This window comes from Pipra filicauda, unplaced genomic scaffold, assembly GCF_003945595.2.
Source record: "Pipra filicauda isolate LSUMZ 115617 unplaced genomic scaffold, ASM394559v2 scaffold2_size9829703_pilon, whole genome shotgun sequence".
Classification (NCBI taxonomy): domain Eukaryota; kingdom Metazoa; phylum Chordata; class Aves; order Passeriformes; family Pipridae; genus Pipra; species Pipra filicauda.
The window spans coordinates 2,777,116-2,795,599 of record NW_024104421.1 but is presented as its reverse complement, the minus strand read 5'-3'; the positions used below and the strand labels follow the sequence as shown (position 1 = coordinate 2,795,599).

The 18,484-nt window shown below is 40.3% G+C and overlaps 1 protein-coding gene across 10 annotated transcripts in view; it reads left to right on the top strand.

The window, feature by feature from the left end:
* The window catches only part of CACNA1C (calcium voltage-gated channel subunit alpha1 C), a 431,119-nt gene that overhangs the window by 282,043 nt on the left and 130,592 nt on the right, over positions 1-18,484 (top strand). For all 10 annotated transcript variants that reach the window (XM_039383226.1, XM_039383225.1, XM_027726697.2 and 7 more), the window contains exon 9: positions 5,848-6,020. In XM_039383226.1, the coding sequence (XP_039239160.1) occupies positions 5,848-6,020 (173 nt within the window). The remainder of the gene's footprint in view (positions 1-5,847; positions 6,021-18,484) is intronic.

The following is an 18,484-nucleotide window of genomic DNA, read 5'->3' as shown; positions in this document are numbered from 1 at the left end:
AGCCTAGCAGGAGACTATTTTCCCTGGAGAGAGTCTTGGGCACGTTTCTTCTTCAGTAAGCCCATCTTCTCTATTGTGCAGATTACAAGCCTGGCATGATGCAGAGAGAAAAGATCATTTCCCTCTGACCTTTTCGAAGGATGAACAGAGAAGCAAGAGAAGTCCTTCTAGTGTTTAAGCATTCTTAAGACATGCAGACATTTATCTGTATTTCAGTTCTGCAGTATAACCCTGGCTGCAAAACATCATTTTAGTAGCTTTGATTAAAAACAATGGATATTGTCCCCAGTAGTGAAAAACTTTACTGCCCTGGGGATCCACATAATTAGAGGAATCAAGCCAGCAAACATTCCTCACAAGATTCTAAAAAAAAAGATCTCCTAGGATCAGGCTTCTAATTCCATATTTGGGCATGATTGGGTGATTACAGCCATTCTATGTACATGGATAAATATGGTATGAGGACTTCAATGCATCCTCTTTTTCTTTGTTTCCAACTTATTACCTCTTTGATGAGCTCTAAATGAATTTGCTCAGGGCCTGTACCTGTCACCTGAGTGGGCAGCCCTGAAGTCCCCTGTCTTGTGGTCATAAGAGAGGGAAAATTATCTCTGAGCAGGAGAGAGGACTTGATGCCTCATAGAAATTATGTCCTCAGTACTTGGGCCAACAACATAGGAAGGGCAGTAGAGGGACCAGAGAAAAAGATCCACCACTGGCCATCGGGCAAAGAGACAGGTAATAGAAGTTCTTCAGGAGGTATTATTACAATCTTCATTACTCCATTGGAGGAGATGTGCTGCTAAGACAGCTGCTGCAAAAAGAAGGGTTTCCAAGCAGTAATGGGAATGGGGAAAAAAAAATCCCCAGTAATGAAGTGTCAGGCAATAGTCTGTGTTTGGATATCTGGAGAGTGATACTCTGGGTACAATTTTAAACCATGTGCTCCTCATTTCTTCAGGTGGATACTCTGACCAGCAGGTAAGGATATCAGCAGTAGTGGAGGAGGATGACCAGCTGACAGAGGGGAAGTGATCTGTTCTCTCAGAGGTGCACTCAATGAACATATAGGACAGTTGTTAAAGATTATATGGTGTCTAATTGGATAAACGATGCCTGTGAGCCCAGCCATGAGGAGTGCATACTATTGAAGCACTGCTGATTCAATTTACCTATACTTGGATTTTTATCTGTATATAATTAAAAATTGAATTTCCTCTTTCTTTTATTGTCAACTCAAGAAAGTGTTTTGGGGCCTAAATCTTCTGCCTCCTGACATACTGCAGCTAGAGCACCACAGTTAGTGGTAAGAGATAGAAACAGTCTATAGAGGGAACTGAAATTGAAGTTCACCTTGTTTAAGCTGTGAGTCACTCTTTCTGGCTGTCTTCACAGTGTTATGACAGCTGCACTGTTTCTGCAAAAATTTCCCCAACTGGAGAAAAGTAAAAAGAAACTTAAGAATTTGCAACCATGAAAAAACACAGAAATTATGGGAGAAATGTTCCAAATTTTCTTTGGGCTAAATAAGCAGTTCTTAAACAATTAACTTTCTAAAGCAGTTCTAAATTCTGCTGAGTTACAAAGTGTCTTCACTTTGCAGATTCAGCTTTTTTTTTTTTTCTACTTAGAGTATTGCTATTAGTCTGATCTATGTAGATGATCCACCTGTCTGTTCTACGTAGATACAAAGCAGCATTCCTGGTTATCTTTGAATATCCATTCTGGGCATCTCTGATTTCTTCCCATTTATCTATTTCAGGAACTTGAGCAAGCATGTTGTGTAGGTAGACTTTGTCAATGACAGATTAGCTTAGGGGTTTTTTTAATCACTTCTGAATACATAAGTGTAATTAATTGTACTCACAAAGACGTCTTGATTGCACCTGCAAAATCAAATGCTGAGTTCTGCTCTGCCTAAAGAGCTCATCTGTAATTTGTTTTTACTCAGGTATGTCAACCATTCATGGTCCTTCTGGTGAATTTAGTAGTCTCATGCTAAGCTGAATAGCATGTCAGAGTATTTATATATAGAGTTGTAATCTCTTCCTGCCTTGACTGAGCACAATATAAAATTCAAATTCCAGAGGAAATATCCAGTCAGCAGATCACACAGTAGACCTCCACAAGCCCACAATTCCACATCATTGCTGTGAGCAGTGATTAGAATTTGCTTGAGATCAGAGATGTTCACATCTGTGTTACCTGTTTCAGTTAATTAGCGAGGAAAAAAAATTGCAGCGCGGGTTCAACCTTCAGATGTGCACGCTGAAGCATAGAGATTCACATTTCCTTTATATTTTGCCTAACAGTGAACCAAATCCCAGGACACAGGCCAAACAAGCAGTTGCCTAAGGCAAATGGAGGGCAGGAGAAACAGCCTTTTTCTGTGCTTTGAGAGGATCCTGCAAAACCCAGTTGGCTGCTTGTGATACTTTTACTGCCGAGAAAGAGGTCAGAGTGGATGGGAGGCTGGCTATGGTTGTAGCTCCTCCCTGAGCAGTTCTTGTGACCTTTCAGGAATTTTTTCTAGTCTTCTGTCCCCTCTTCCAACTCTTCCCATTCCTTGGTGTACTTCTTAGGGTGGATGAACTTTGAAGCCTTGTGCTCCACTTTTAGTAGTAAGCAAGAGCTTTGAACTGCTAGAACTCTGCTGGTTTTCTCGCTTTCCGTTTTCCTCTACATGTGAGAAGTCATCTTGAGATCAGATATAGACAAGAATTACCTATATTCCATCATCAGGGTGGCAAAGAGAAGTTTTCTTCTGATACAGCACAGGATGCAGAGCTGGGTGTTTATATTTATGATTTTGACCCACTGTAGCCTCAAAGACAAAAAACATCTCTCCAGAATACTCTGCTATTTTGTATTCCCATTGGCAGACAAATCTTATAATTTTCTGTGAGAAATAAAAGAAAGTGAAGGAAACTGAATTCTCATAAAAACAAACAGATTCACCAACTCTTATACTGATGTTCTTGGGCTCACTGAAAATGGACAGGTTGCTTGATAGTTCTGCAAGCCTTTGTTAACCTTATCCTGACACGACAGTGCAGTCTTTTTGGAGTAGACCACCTCCAGGCTTAAGATGGCACTTCCATCAGAAAGCTCATGTGGTCCTTGGCCTCCCTGCTGGAACTGCAAACAATGAGCCTTTATTGCGAGCTGTGATGGTGGCAGAAGAAATGTGCCCACCTGCCTGCAATAGGCACCGGACTGAGGTCACCAGCTCATTTCACGTGGGATGGTAAATGATCACTTGTAGTAATTCTCGATGGTGAACTACATTTGCCCAAGTACAGGATGGCATTCCACATGGGAGGTGATTTGAATTGCAGCAGCAATTTTCTGAGCCGCCTGTTCCCAGTGGTCTAATGTTAGTAGAGCACAGAAATTAAGACAATTTAAATAGGTTGTCTTCTTTGGAGAGTCGTCTGAGATGTGCAGTATCATACGCTGTACAAAGGAAGGAGACATGCAATTGCAGGTTGTTTAGACGAGGCAATCACAGTATTTCCCACTGTGCTATAAAACTTTAGGTAAAAATCACTCCTCTGCTGATGGTCAGTGTAAAGACATCCTGTTAAAATCTCACGTTGCTTCAGTTAGCTCTCCCTCACAGCCCTGTTGATAGAGACAGTAAGTGTGGACTGAAAGGACCCAAATAGACATGCAGCTTAGAAACATGGAACATAAATGATCCACTTCAGTGCACAGTAGGAATTTCACTTCTGTAAGCTGGGCTGTTTTGTAATTTTTGCCACTTTGGTTTCTAAAACAGCCCCTTTCAGTTTATATCCATACAAATATAAATAGTTCTCACCTGGAGTTCAGGGCTCAGTCCATTTAAAAATTGGACCCATTTGTTTTAGATTCTAAAATAACAGTTTAGGAGCTAACAATTGAAATTTGATTTATCAAAAGGGCTTAATAATACATAGATTCATTCAGTGATTTTTTTTTTCAGAGTTAATTCATTATTTTGGATAAGGCACTGTATCAGACCCAGTGGAAAGGTGTTATTGAAGCAGAAAATATAACTACTATTGATTGATTTTTTTAAAAATTCTTTCTACAGTTTTTATTATTACTGTTGGGGGGTTGTTTATTTGTTTTACATCGTAAATAGCAAAATATCACTCCCAGTATGAGAAAATTTCATTTTTCATTTTTTCCATGCCTTGAGGCTGAGTTTGGAGCCAGGGCTGACTGTGATCTACCTTCAGGCCAGAGATGCCAGTGTTTCTCTTACTCATTTCCACCTTCCTTATCACAGTCCCAAGGGAGGGGCTAAACCCTCAGCAGTGTGACCAAAGCACGTGCTTTGTCAAATACTTTGGCTTGAAATTCAGGGATCATCCTACTTTGGTTCTGCTACAGTGCTGGTTTTTGCACAGCTCATTTTACTGAAAGCCTGATCCCAAACCTGTTGAAGTCCATGGAAACCTTTCAGTGAGATTTGGACCAGACAGGAGGAAATTACATCACCATCACTGCTAGAAACCAACCTCCATCTCAGTTACCTAAGGAGCAGTCACATGGCATTCATTAACATTTTGGGTAGGATTTTCATAATCCTAATATTATGCCACCAATATTAGTGTTAGGTTTCCTATTTATTTTTGCAGAAGCAAACTTAAGACAAATCCTAGGTGGAGTAGGATTTTTTAAAATCCACTCATTGTTGATGTTCATTAGCAACAGTAGTGGAGAATGAATTGGAGAGAATGACTTTACCATTACAGAATGGACTGTATTATCTGCTGTGTGTGTCTTATGTAGTGATCTGCTTCAGCAGATATAAGACTTAATGCTTAGGTACTCTTGGTCCAGCAATTTTCACAATCATTAAGCTTACTTTTTGAAATACAAGTGCTAAACCCTGGTTTAGAACCACATGGGAGTCTCTAAATAGAGGTAGGTCAGCATTTCTTGAAAAAAAAAATCTTGCTGTATAGGTGTCTCTGAAAGAGGGGAAGACAGAACCACAGCCAAAAACAAGGCAAAGCATTTAGGATCATAACTAAGCAACATGAAATTTTTGTTCTTAAGCCTTCTGTTTTCAGTCTATATTCTCAATAGGGTTCTTTCATAAAACTGTCATCAAATGTCTACCCTTTTCACTTTCTGGCAGAATCTATTGGTTTTTTTCTATCCATAATTTATCATGTTTGTTCACCCAACTTGTATTTGAAAAATACATTTCATGTCGGATAGCAGGCTTGAAAACTGAAAGTCTGCAGTAAAACATTGAGATCTGAGTTTTTAAATATATTTTCCAGTACTGTGGGTGAAATTGACCCTAATTAAATGTGTACAAAATTGTGAGTACCATTAATTACACTTAAACCAATTTAGTTGTGATATATAATCTTAAAGACAGATTGAAACCTGGCTAAAAATTAGAGCCACCATCTCACTCTCCAGATGTCAGATTATTGTCAAACAGTTCATCATTAACCATTATTCATATCGATATTTGTGGATAACTGTTAGAGAATATGAAGTGGTAAAGAATATTAGAAAGTGTATGGCATTGTACAGAAAATTGCACAGAAATGTTACTTATGTGTTTTATTTGAATAGTCAGTCAAATGTTGAGAATTAAAGGATTAAAAACAGGTATTAATCTTTTCCTGAGTATTGGTAGAAATGTGGACACTCCAGCTGTTTTACATGTGTATCTAGAAGGGATGGTTCATTCATGTGTCTGTCTTGAAAGAGTAGAGAAAGCTGGGTGTGCTACACAGGCTGAGGAGACTTTCTAGTGGAAATCAATCTAACCCATTGTTTTTCCATGTCTTCCTTCCCTCCACCCATGTCCTGTCCCTCCCTCCCTCTTGCTAGGGAGTTTTCCAAAGAAAGAGAGAAGGCTAAGGCTCGAGGCGATTTCCAGAAGTTACGGGAAAAACAACAGCTAGAGGAGGATTTGAAGGGATACTTAGACTGGATAACTCAAGCAGAAGATATTGATCCAGAAAATGAAGATGAAGGCATGGATGAGGAGAAGCCTCGAAACAGTAAGCAACTTTCTTCTTTCTCTTTCTCATTCTCTCTTTCTTTCTCTCTCTCTCTCTCTCTCTCTCTCTCTCTGTGCTTTTAGCAAGAGAGCCTGTGCCCACCTGCTGTAGTGCTGAGATGGCTTAAAAGGAAGAACAAGTTCTTCCTGAGACATGCACTGTGCTTATACATGATTCCAGTTTAATGCCCATAGGAAACCGTGGGAAGCAGAAATATGTGTGCAATAACTGATATTCTGCAGATCCTTGGTGTTTTGCCTGTGATATTGACATAAGATCCTGATATTAAACAGAAAAATAGGTCAATAGTTGCTCTTCCACTACTGAGAAAAGTTTTAAAATATACGTGTGTTTCCTATTCATTTATTTAATTGCAGTTCAGTGTTACAGGCTGTTTACAAATGGCTGGTACTTAGAAAGCAAAGGTTTCTTGGGCAAAACAGTGCTACAGTGTGGGAGAAGGGCCTAATCAACCCTGTTGTACATTAAGTGGGCCATCTGTAACTCTGTTGAAATCAGTGGATTTGTGTTTCCTTTTTCCAGGCTGGATTTAAGCTCTCAGACATTTCTTGTAAGGGTGTTATTCTTCTGTTCTGGAGTTGACAAGATGTTTGTATGAAGTGAAAATTCACCAACAATCTCTTCTTATTAGGAATCCTGAAGACAGAAGGGCTTGGAGAAAGCAGTGCTTTCTTCATTGAATTACCTTTATTGAATCTTCTCCTTCCACCTTCTCTTTTACCAGTACAGGCTCCATAACACTTCAGAAACAATTAGCAGTTATCATTGCTGGTTGTGCACTTGGGGAAATGTCAGACTTGGAACCTTTACGCAGTTAATGGACACTGGCTCTACTCTTAGCTTTCATTGCAGGAATGTGCATTTTCTTAGTTTGATTTTGGAAGAGAAGACATGAAACACTTCCCTGGAGATCATCCTTCCTACCAAACAACCAAAATCCAGGGGATGATCCAATCAGAAACATATATGCTAGTAATAAGAAGATTGGACATGGGAAAGTTGTGCTTTTCTTGCTTTAGCAAGATTTTTATCAGATGTTAATAACCTTTTGGGGAATGAGCACTATCACTGTCAGAACACTTGAGTTCTTTTAGAAAAAAAAAAAGTGAGGTCATTAATATCAGGTTATACTCATGATACTTAGGTATCTGGACTTGCAGGAGTCACTGTGGTAACTCGCTCAGACTTTCCCCAAATCAGGCTATTTTGATTTTTATGCTGCTGTCTTCATAGGTCATATAGCTTACTTTCACAATTTAACCTCAGTAATCATTTGGAAATTAATTTATTATTCATAGCCAAAATTTGCTGCTCTGTGGTGTACAATACATGAATATGTAAGATGTAGATTCATTGCATGTGCTGTTGAGTGCAGTCAATCCATATTTAAGCTAACAAGCTCCTTCTTTGGTCGGTGATATTAAGAACTGAAAGATAGTGCATCTCCAGCTTGCTTTCAGTTCTTCCTGTTCAGTTTAATAAAGTGAGGCTTTTAAGACATGATTGATAAAAATTAGTCCCCTTTCATCTTACTAGTTGTCTAGAATTTTTCATAGTTGGCTGTTAATTGTAGAATTACCTACTATTATTAGCAAACTAACTTGTTAGCCTTTTCTTTTCCAAACTACTAATGAGTGCAATGTCTACAATGCCATTGATTCCATGTGTCAGGTCTAAGGGCAGTGGTTGTTGACAAGACCCTTGTACACAGCACATTCTCTGTGACATTGTGGCTTTGGGATATGTTATCCATTTTTATTACCCAGGCTTGGAAACAAACATCTGCAGTCTGCAGTGCCTAGCACTAAACAGTAGAATTACACCTTTGTACAGGATACAAAGGAAGGCTGTGGACTGATTTTGGCCATGTTCTGGGGACAGTGGTCATACTAACAAAAATTTCAGCACAAGAGAATGGCAGAGACCAAGCAAGCAGGTCACTGTGAAGTTTATTTGCCTATTCCTCTGATATATGTGCCCCATTTAGAGCAGGCACCATTCTTAGTGCCTGTGGCCTGTATCTATGAATACCAAATTAATCCTCCTTCTAGCCTTGGTGTACTATCCAGTGCTGTATCTTGGTCTCCCCAGAACAGGCTTTTCTGGCTATGTAGGTAAAGGGTGCCTGTGAACCATCTCAACCCGCTCAGGTTCTGCAGACCAGTTTACTAACCAGCTCTGACAAGGCCTGTCTACTGTCCTGAAGCTGAGTCACATTGCAGCTGTACTGCTCTTGGGGCTTGATAGATCTGCTAGAAATTGGGTTAAAAGAACACTGAGTCAGAAAAACTGAGAAATAGAGACCCTTTCCTTCATGGCTTCAGCTTAAGATAATACCACAGAAAAGGTGCTGTAAGTGACAGGGTGTTTTGTTTGGGGTGGGTTTGCCTGGTGTGTTAGCTACTGTGTTGAATGTTTTGGCATTCATGCCAGCAGTCAATCATTGGTAGGGTTAATCTGAGGGAGAAACATGGTATTAATTCTCTTCCAAAAGCCATCTACAAAATGAGCTCCAACTGTAAGGGACAGATGGCACAGTTGTAAATTCCCTCAGGAATCCCTTTGGCTTGAGTGCTCCCAAGACATTTGAATCCCACCTACTAGCAGTCCAAGATTGCATCACCAAGATTCCAATAGCTTCCTTGTCTTTTTGTGGTTGTCTCAGTTGCCTCATATGCACCTTCAGTGTGCTTTTCATTCAAGTGCTCTTCGAAGCTCACCGCTTTCTGTCTCTAGTACAACATCCTGAACTGCACAGACGAACGTTTCTGCCCCTTTCCAGCACACTTCCTTCAGTGATTAATTAATGTTGACTTTTAAGGTATCAGCCCTGAGACTTTCAGATAACAATTCTCTGAAATGCACAGGGCAGTTCAGGCCTCCTTAAGCTGCTGTCTTAGCTCAGTAAACTTCTGAGGTGGCCTTTGCATCAGTTATGTTGTACTGATGCTCAGGAGACGTGCTCCTGCCTGAACTCTGGCAGTGACTCACACGGTTACTTTGAAGAAGTCACATCAGTTTTTGCTTCTTTGGTTTTCCCCCAGAGGTTGTTTGGAGGCTCTGTGGGGAGTTAATAAGGAATATCAGAATAGTTCAGAAGTTTAATTAAAATATACTTATTAAACCAGAGTCTCAGCTAACCTAAGCTCTGAGATTCAGCAGTTTACACCATCTGGGCCCTGACCCAGGTAGTCTACCTAAACTGAAGCATCCCAAACACAGAGAACATATGTTTCCAGTCTCTTCCCTGTCCTTGGCAGCTGCAGAGGCAGGTTTTGCTGTCTTCTTACTTTGTAGAGAGTGCTGCCTGCTTGTCAGCATGGAAACTGCCTCCTGTAAAACAGAGAACACAAGGTGGAAGAGAAATTCACTTGCATCCCTTTTAGGTTTGACTGCCTATGACAGTCCTTAGGGCATCATTGATTATCTTTTTTATATTCTGCTGCTTTCCTGAAGCTGTCAAACCTTGCCCTAAGTCTCATTCTGTGTTTACAGTCCTAATGAAATGATCAAGTCCAAGGACTACAACAGTGAGGATCTTAGTGAAAAAAAGGGTAAGAAAGGAAGATAATTGCAGCCAGAGTCAGACAATCTGTGCATCCTTTAGCTGTTGCTCCCCATAGCAGAGGTCTTGGCATTCTGCTAAGGTAGTTTTTTACCAGTGATCACTCACACGGATTGAGAGACATTCACAGAAGAGGCTGCATTAATTCTCTGTGTTTTGGGGAATTACCATGTTTAAGGCAGTTTTTTTCATGTTGTTTGCAAACATGATTTTGCCATTATGACAGATGTGAGGTGGGAAATGTGAAAAGGCTTCTGGGGGCTGTTTGTGTTGATGATTTTCATCTGTGCTCTTTCCCTGATGGGCCTTCTGCATGGGAAGAAAACATTGATTTGACAGAGGGGAGAAACACATGTCATGGCACAAAGCAGCTACTGAATTTCAAAATTACATGATACCAAAGAGAACCGTCCCTCCTATTGCCACAGTTACTGTGAATTTGCCCTGTTTTTTTCCCCCCCTTCCTGAGAGTGGTCTGGAATGCATCTGTGTTGCTGTGGGCAGAATCAGGAAACCTCAAGCCAACCCAGATTCTCCTCCTATTGTAATTAATTGGCAAAGCTCCCATTGAGTTCAGTGGGGTCACGAAAAAGCTGTGAATAGGCAGGGAGAAGTAATTTGATGTTTCTGACTGCTCAGATTTTGTCCACCCTCTGTTTTTTTCTATTTCAGTTTTATTTGGTGCTACTATCTATGTAAGTATGACCTAATTAATGTCCCTGAAAGTCTAATGTCCCCTAAAAGTAGCAGAGCCCACTGCTTGGCTTGGGATCTGACAACAAAGGCATTCTGTGATTCAAGGCAATTCATTCTTCTACTTAGTCATATCCAAGGTAGTAGTGTAAATTCAAGAGCTCATTTGCAAGTAGCTTACCCTACTAAAATTTAAAGTCTAATCATACTCCAAGGCCCTATTGTAGTGGAACTGATAGCTATAGATAATCAGGTTTTCATGTAACACAGCAGAAAAAAACCCAGTACAAATCAATGTATTGCCTATCAAATCATTTAACAATACTTCAGATAATATGTTAAAAAACGAAAGGTATGGGAAGGGAGTTGACTGCACATATATGTAGTTTTATGCCTCAGGTAAAGTCAGAATAGTGCACAATTGAAGAAAAAAGTACAGAAAAACAGGCAAGTTCTAAAATGTTTAAAAAAAAATAAGCTGTTCAAAAAGAAATAGTCTTCAGTCTTCACCTTCTGAGCATTTTTTGTAGTACCTTAGTGACCTTTGGAAATGTTTGCTAATATCTGAGTTCACTGCCTCTAAGGAATCGACAGCAACTGAACTTTTTGGTGGACCACAGATTTTGTCTTGCTCCTACAGCCAGTGTTACTTGTGAACATCATCATAACTAGGCAGTAGAGTGCATTTAATCACAGGTTTGTGAGAGTATTCCCCAGAAGAAAATGATTTTGAGACAGGGAAGAAGTTTTCAGCAGCAAAAGCAATATTTTAGAAGAGATTGGTACCTCTTGGTACATTTGAACTTTTGGAAAATCTTTGTCTTTCATGGAAACTGCACATCAGACCATAAATGAGAACAGGAGAGCTGGTGGTTCAAACAGGAAAAGGGAAGAATTTTAGAACTCTAGAAATAGAAACCTCAGCAACTTTAACCCAAACAGGGTTTTATTCCCAAGGGATCCAATAGGAGTTTGACTCTATTACATAACAGGGATAAAAGCATGACCACCTTTCTCTAAAAGTCCAGGCATTTTAGGATTTATCTGTCCAATTTCTGTTGACTTGAATTCCTCTGGCAAAGTCAACTTACATAGCACAAAGACACTCCGTTGATCTCAGGGAGGTTATGTACCAAATACATACCATTGACTTTAATGAAATCTATCACTAAATCCTGTGCAACCCTTTGGGAAAGTTGGAGGTTTGAAGCTGGTGGATAGAGAGAGCTTTATGTACAGCTCTAATCATGATACCAAATATAAAAGCATACCAACTTGTTCGATTTGCACATTTAGTAATTTCATATGTCAGCTCGCTCAGCGGCCTCCAAATCATGTGCTTAGTGTACTGAGAAGGAAGTAGCTTATTACTTTCAGCCTGAAAAAAAAAATATCATGGTACTGTGGGATAATGTCTAAGGTAGGAAGTACATAACTGGATTTTCCAAGACTTGGCTACAGGCTAAAATTTCAGGGTGGCCTAAAAAACTCTTGGTATATTTTCTGTGATGAAATTTAATGGGGAAGTTCACAGCTAGGGAATTAATGTGGAAGATGCAGGGGGGGGAATCAGGGAGTGTATATTTACAAGATATCTATTTTAAATCCATTTTTGACCATCACTATCTTAAAACTCATGTCTTCTTACTGTATTAGCAAAAAGAGGGTGTTCTGAGCTAATTTCTGTTTAACAGAACATACTTGAACTTGTCTATTGACAGCAAGTTAGTTCACCCTGTATTATTCTAGGTTCATCCACAAAATCTGTCCCAATGTATTTCACATACACATGGAAGGACATGGGCAGCCACCCCTTGACATGCAGGTACAGCTTGATATTTTAGAGGATTTCTGCCTACTGTCAAAAAGCAATTAAAAAAAAACCCACAGGGTGCTTGCATGGGATTTAAGGTCATCTAAGCAAAAGCTCTAAGAGGCACAGGCTAAAAAATGAAACCTTTATCAGTTTAGTTCCTCCACTACCAGTTGGTGGTTTGAATGGCATCATACAACCTATTTGCATTTTGTTGCTTTCCATGTGTAAACACAGGGAAATCAATGCCAGCATTGTAAAATGATTTATTATCTGTCAACACCTCATTTAAAGAGGAAGAAAGCACAATCTCTTCTACTTTTATCATTGTCCACTGATGTGGAAAATAATCATCTGGTAACCAAGAAGAGAATAGCTACAGTGCCAACAATTTGAAGGCATTTCACAAGGGCACTTGGTAGGTATTTCACAAGGAGTTTAGCAGCTGGGATAGATTTATTCTCTTTCACCTGGAGACAGAGGGACAAAATAAGTGCTTTTTGGTGTTCACTGCACCACCAGCTTCTTCTAGGAAAAAAAACCTCCATGTGCTCAGCTGCAGAGGTTCCAAAACATGGTTTGCTTGGACAGGAGTGAAAGCAACTCCCAAGTATGTTCTGTTCCCAGTCCACACTCTGTAGAAAACAGTCCCAGTGGCATTTTTCTACCTTGTCATCTTTCGAAGTAGCTCATATGCTGCTCTTAATATAAATACTACAGTTTGAGGACACTTAATAAAGGGCCTTTGTAAATGATAAGTCAGCTCTGTTTTTGTTGTGTGGTTCTTCGCAGAGAAGCTCAGGTTGCAAAATGCAGCATGGGTTTGTGCTACAGATGTCCAGCTCGAGTCTATAATTAGCATGCTGCCTAGAAAAAGCTTCTGGGACATTAGTTCTCACATTAGGCTGAATCACTCCTGCAATCCTTAGGCAAAAATCATACTGGAATTCCTGGGGATTTTGCCTGGGTAAGGACTTGGGCCCCAATCTGTTTTGTCCGAGGTCAGTAACAAAACATGCAAATGTCAGCGCTTGAAAATGTTGCCCAGTGTGAGGTCTTGATGCGCCAGAGGCTTCTCAGTGCTCACACATGACTTCAATATTGTGTAACTGTCAGCCACCAAAGGCAAAGCGTGAGATATTTGGGATGTGAAATTGCTTGCAGGACTGAGTAGTCCAGGACTGTTTGCCCAGTGCATAATTCCACTGGCTACAGTGCAGTCGTATCTGGCGCGAATTTGACCCGTTGTCATTACGAGCACGTTGCTCCCATAACTGTGCTGAAGGAAATGTGGGATCAGACCCAGATAAACTTTTATAACCTAAAAAGAAGAAGCAACATATATCAGAAAAGAATAAGAAAGCATTTGTGAGGCTTTATAGTGACCCTGCAGGTAGCTTTGGTAGCAGAGTACAGAGGGCAATGATACTCAGCAATGTAGGTGAGAGAAAGTGAAGCTGCCATTTCCAAGTGTAATTTTCATTGTGTAACTTTCTGTGCAGTTGAAGTAACAAAAGAAAGATCATTTAGTGTGATTCTGCTTCTACCTTTGCCGAATGTTTCATCAATGTCAACAAAACTATGATGCCAACATTTGACTTTTTCCTACTGGAATAAAACCAGAACTGAGAGTAGACTTCCCTCCTGACTCTCTTCACTTGATGATTTCTTTTTTTTGTTGTGAGTGAAAAATCAAGGAAGCAGTATGGCTTTATCCTTGAATGTTTTGTCTTTCTCCCCATTTCCAAGATGAAATACTTAAGGGAAAAAATTAGTCTTCTCAACAAAGTGAAATTTAAAACTTTGAGGTTTAAATTATGCTTAAAAATGCTTCAACTACAGCATTGATTCTTGAAATATGTATGCAGGTTAATATTTGGAGAGGAGTGAAATCTTGTTCTGGACTCTTTTGTCTAATTTAAAAAAAAAAAGGCACAGGAAGGCTAAACAGTGTTGTCAGTGCCAGTGACACAGTCTCTCACACCATTCTTTGCCCTCTAGACCAGAATTTTGACCTTGGAGTGTATCAGATAAGGCATTTACAGGTTTGATCAAGGGTGGTTTTGAACTATTTTCCTTCTCTGGGAATTCACCATAATCATGTTAATAATTTTAGTAAATACAGTTTTCTTGTTCCCCTGAATGCATGGATGGTTCATTCCATGTAAATTAATCAACAGGTCTGGTTTTTATTAGTAATATAATTTAATAACCCAGATTTTATCAAATAGCAGCTTTTAGGTCCATTGTTCTGTAGATTTCACAACTTCCCAGCTTTTCTTTCTCTCCTTCTGGCTGAAAGGAATCTTTGATCATGAAACAAAAAGCAAGCAACCTTTTGTAAGCCTTCTTCCCCTTCCTTCTCTGCTGATAAGTTACTGCTGAGGGTAGGTAAATCCCATCTAACCAAACAAGATGTAGAAGCAGTTTAGTTCAAGCCTGCATTTTCTGTCCAAGGACTGTATGGAGAAAAAAAAAATTTCCTTTGTTTGAACAGAGAGAAAAAGAAGATGATGCTGGTAATTCAAGAAGCCTCAGGACAAAAGCTGTGGCCAATGTTACAAGCTATAATTCAGCAGTAATTTGTTCCAACATAGCATCAGAAGGCCTGATATCATTTGGTGAAGGAGGAAAAGCATTTCTAAGAAGGGGAAGGTGAGCTAAATTCAGGCATGTGGCTGACTCCAGCAGCCAGCTTCTTGAGTGAGTGCTGGTGAATAGTGACAGCTCTGAGATAATTAACTGACCCTAAGGGGATCACTGTGATGAGCACCAAATAAATCTCTGTGCCACTTTTGCATGGAAGAAGGGATACCAGTGTTTTGAGCCCAAACTCCAAAACTGTGCTGATTTCTGCCCACAGGCTCAGTTTTGCTTCTTGTTCCCTTGCAGGCGTCAAAAGTTACAGAATTTAGATAAACTTCCAGGCTGCTGTAGTTCACAACTGGGAAAAAAACTCTGCCTGTAAGATCCTCTCTGGCTGAAAACGTTTTGTGGTGATCTACACGTGCTCTTGCTCTCTTGCAGCTGAGGATGTGCTTTGTGTTGTTCAACTTACAGGGTTTTCCAGCTTCACCCTTCCCCAGCTCTTGTAACCTGGAGCACAAACAACATTAGACTGAGAACTGCTGGAGCAGTGATGTGTGACCAGCCACAGCATATAGAGGATGACATTAATGTTGATAGGGCATTAGGTTTATCTACTATAAAAGCTATTTCCCTAGCAAAGACTGTCTGATGAGATAACACCTCTGCTAGACTTAGGTTGATGTAGGAATCCTCTTGAAATACTAGTATGTTACATAGAAATATTTTTGAAGGTAAGGCTTTAGAGGGAATCCATTGTTTATATAGCTGGGGAAGACTAACTTTGTGCAAATAAATTAATCTCTATCTTCCCTTTTGGCAAGTACTTCTTGAAGCTGTCAAGATTAATTCACTGACATTGTGATTACACTTCTCAAGAAAGGACAGTAGTCTGTGAGAAAACTGCCTTTGCCATACCTTCTGATGAATTTATTTCCCATGGTTAGAGAGGCATAGAAAGCATTCAGTACCAGGATATCCACAGAAAATTTTTGGAAGAAATGCCACAACTCCCTAAGAGCAAGATCATATTTTATTTTATTTTATTTTTTAAGGAGATGGCTATAGTGTGCTCTTAAATCTTTATAAGGACAGTTGTAAAGTGGTTTTAAAAACTATGGAGTATTGAACAGTTCCTGCTGAAGTCAGTGAGAATAATCTGTGATCAGTGTTTGAGAATTAGTTCTCATTGCAGATGTAGCCTCAAGAGTCTCTTCGTTGAGAAGAAAGCATTGGAGAGCAGGACTGATAGCAGCTGAAATCCTGAGCATTTTTTCATGTGGTGTAAAGAACTGTCAGGAGAGAGGCTGTGGTGTTCAGTAACAGTAGCTGAGAGACATAAAGCATGTGTTTGGAGTTAGAAACAACTGTTGGGGATGAGAACTAGTTGTATTACAGTAATACCAGCCAAGATCAAAGCCACAGTGTGTCTGGCACTGTACATACAGAAATTAAAAGTATGTGTATGTATTTCCTTTTTACGGAAAACCAAAGCTAGTAAATATGGAGTTCAACTACCTAAACATATTCATCTAATGCCAATTTAGAGATTTCATGGTATCCAAGACCTTCATTGTGAACTGACAGATGAAGTATAGCAGCTGAGGCTTGTACTCTTGCAGTGTGGTAGCTGGGAGGAAATATCGCAGGTAGGATGTCAAAAGTGCCATCCAGTGCCTCAGAAGAGACAAGTGAGTGTGGTTAGTCCAAAGACATGTAGGAAAAGTTTTGTACAAGTAGAACCTTCAATGCAGATCTCATAAGCTGAATGTCATAAAAGTGCTCTTGGTAGGTAGAGGAATGTGATGGAACAGACCATACAGAAATTGTTCTGGTACAAGCATTTTTTTCCCTCTCAGTCTAAGTGTGTATTCATTATGATCAATCTATCTATCTATCTATCTATCTATCTATCTATCTATCTATCTATCTATCTATCTATCTATCTATCTATCTATCTATCTCTATTTATCTCTCTCTCTCTCTTTGTCTTTCCTTATGTATTTTATATTATAACTTGAAGATTGATGTGCAGGAAGGTAAATACTGAGACTGAGACCTTGTATTCCTTGGCCCAGACTGAGTTCTGTTTGGGAAGGGCTCAAAGCAGGAAGTCTCTAAGAGGCCAGAACAGACTAGGAGAGTCAGAAGGTGGATTAGGCAGAGCTGTCCCTGGGAAACGCTCATGCCCTCCACCTTGCCCTCCCCTGGCTGCAAGGTAGCTTGAGTATCTTAAATCAATTCACAAGCAAGCACACAAGAAGGCAAACAGTATTTAAAAGCAGGTGGGGTTAGAACACAGACCCTGCTGTTGTGAAGGCAGTGCAGTGGAGCAGCTCAGTGAGCTGGAGCTGACAGGGGGCCTGAGGCTCTGTGATGTTCCTGTGGCAAAGCTTGGAGACAAGGAGTCTGGGCAATATTACACAGCTGAGCTAGTATATATGCAACCAAACTGGTGGTGGTGCTGATGCAGCTGAAGAGAAAGGACAGTTGTGAATGGCATCCAGCACTTTGGGAAGCCTGGGAAGTTTGCAGCAGGGACCCTGGTGCAGGCAGGGCTCTGAGGGAGCAGCAGTCACACCCTCACTCTGCTCCTGCTCACTTCTGCTTATTGGATGAGAAACTTCCCATCCACTCTGACAGTCTGCTAATAGGATAAAAATCTCTGGTTGTATTTGCTTCTGGGAAGAAAAGCAGGTCTCTCCATCCCAGTTATCTCATAAACAGCCTGGAGAGGTGGCGGGGGAAGGAAAATGTTTCCAACTGGGGAACCGAACTGAAAATAGCTGTGGCACTGAGTCTGCCTGCTGATTACAGCAGCTCTTCAGTTAGCAGGATTGTAAAGATAAGTCAACAGATTAGAGAATTGGCCTTTCAGATCTTGAGGACTAAATTCAAATTCAGCTTTAGGACCCACTGGTGTTCACAGGACTTGTTACATCATTTTCCACTTACAAAGTTCACAAACCACAGCATGATGCATCTCCTTTCTCACCTAAGGAAGGGCTGCAGTCAGACATGTCCCTCTAAGTGCAAACTATGAAGGTCTTGTAGTGGACCGAAGGATAGGTAACACAAGGGTGCCTTTAGGTCAGGGTGAGGATTTTACCAACTACATTAAAATCCATAGGCTGAAGTAGCAGAAGGGTTAAGCATCAGGACAAGGATGCAGTGGCAGAGCTGCGTGGATCCTCACAGATGTGCAGATCAAAATGTAAGTGTATTATCTAGCTGTTTGAAGAACCACGAGCAGAATAACAGGGCTATGCCAGGTCACGAATGACTTGTTTTAACACAGCTGTGTGAGGGAAGCTTGCATAACACCTGCCCACACTAAGCTTAGCTCAAGCTGTTATTATCAGTCCCTCACTCTTCTGCATGCTAGAAGTATTTGCAAACTAGGAATCTATTATTTCAAGGCCACTATAAAATGCCTGGTTTTTTGGCTCGAGGTAATTCACCTATTCTCAATGCCCTGCTCAAGAGGTATAAAAGCTTTAATTACAGGTTTGACAAGCTGACTTTAAGGGCAAGACTCTTTAACTTCAATTCTTTGCTTTTCTCCTGGCTGCACGGTAACACACAGCCTGCCCAGCTAGCATGTCTCATGCCTCTGACTCATATGATATTGTGATAATAGTGTCTAGTATCAGACTAGTCATTATATTAGCAGAAGTGTCTGAAAGAACACCACATGCAGGAGCGGCACACAAAATCCCAAGCATTTTATTTACTAGGCACAGAAGAAATGTAGCAGACTAGGGTTTCAAAACAGAGTTTTATGCA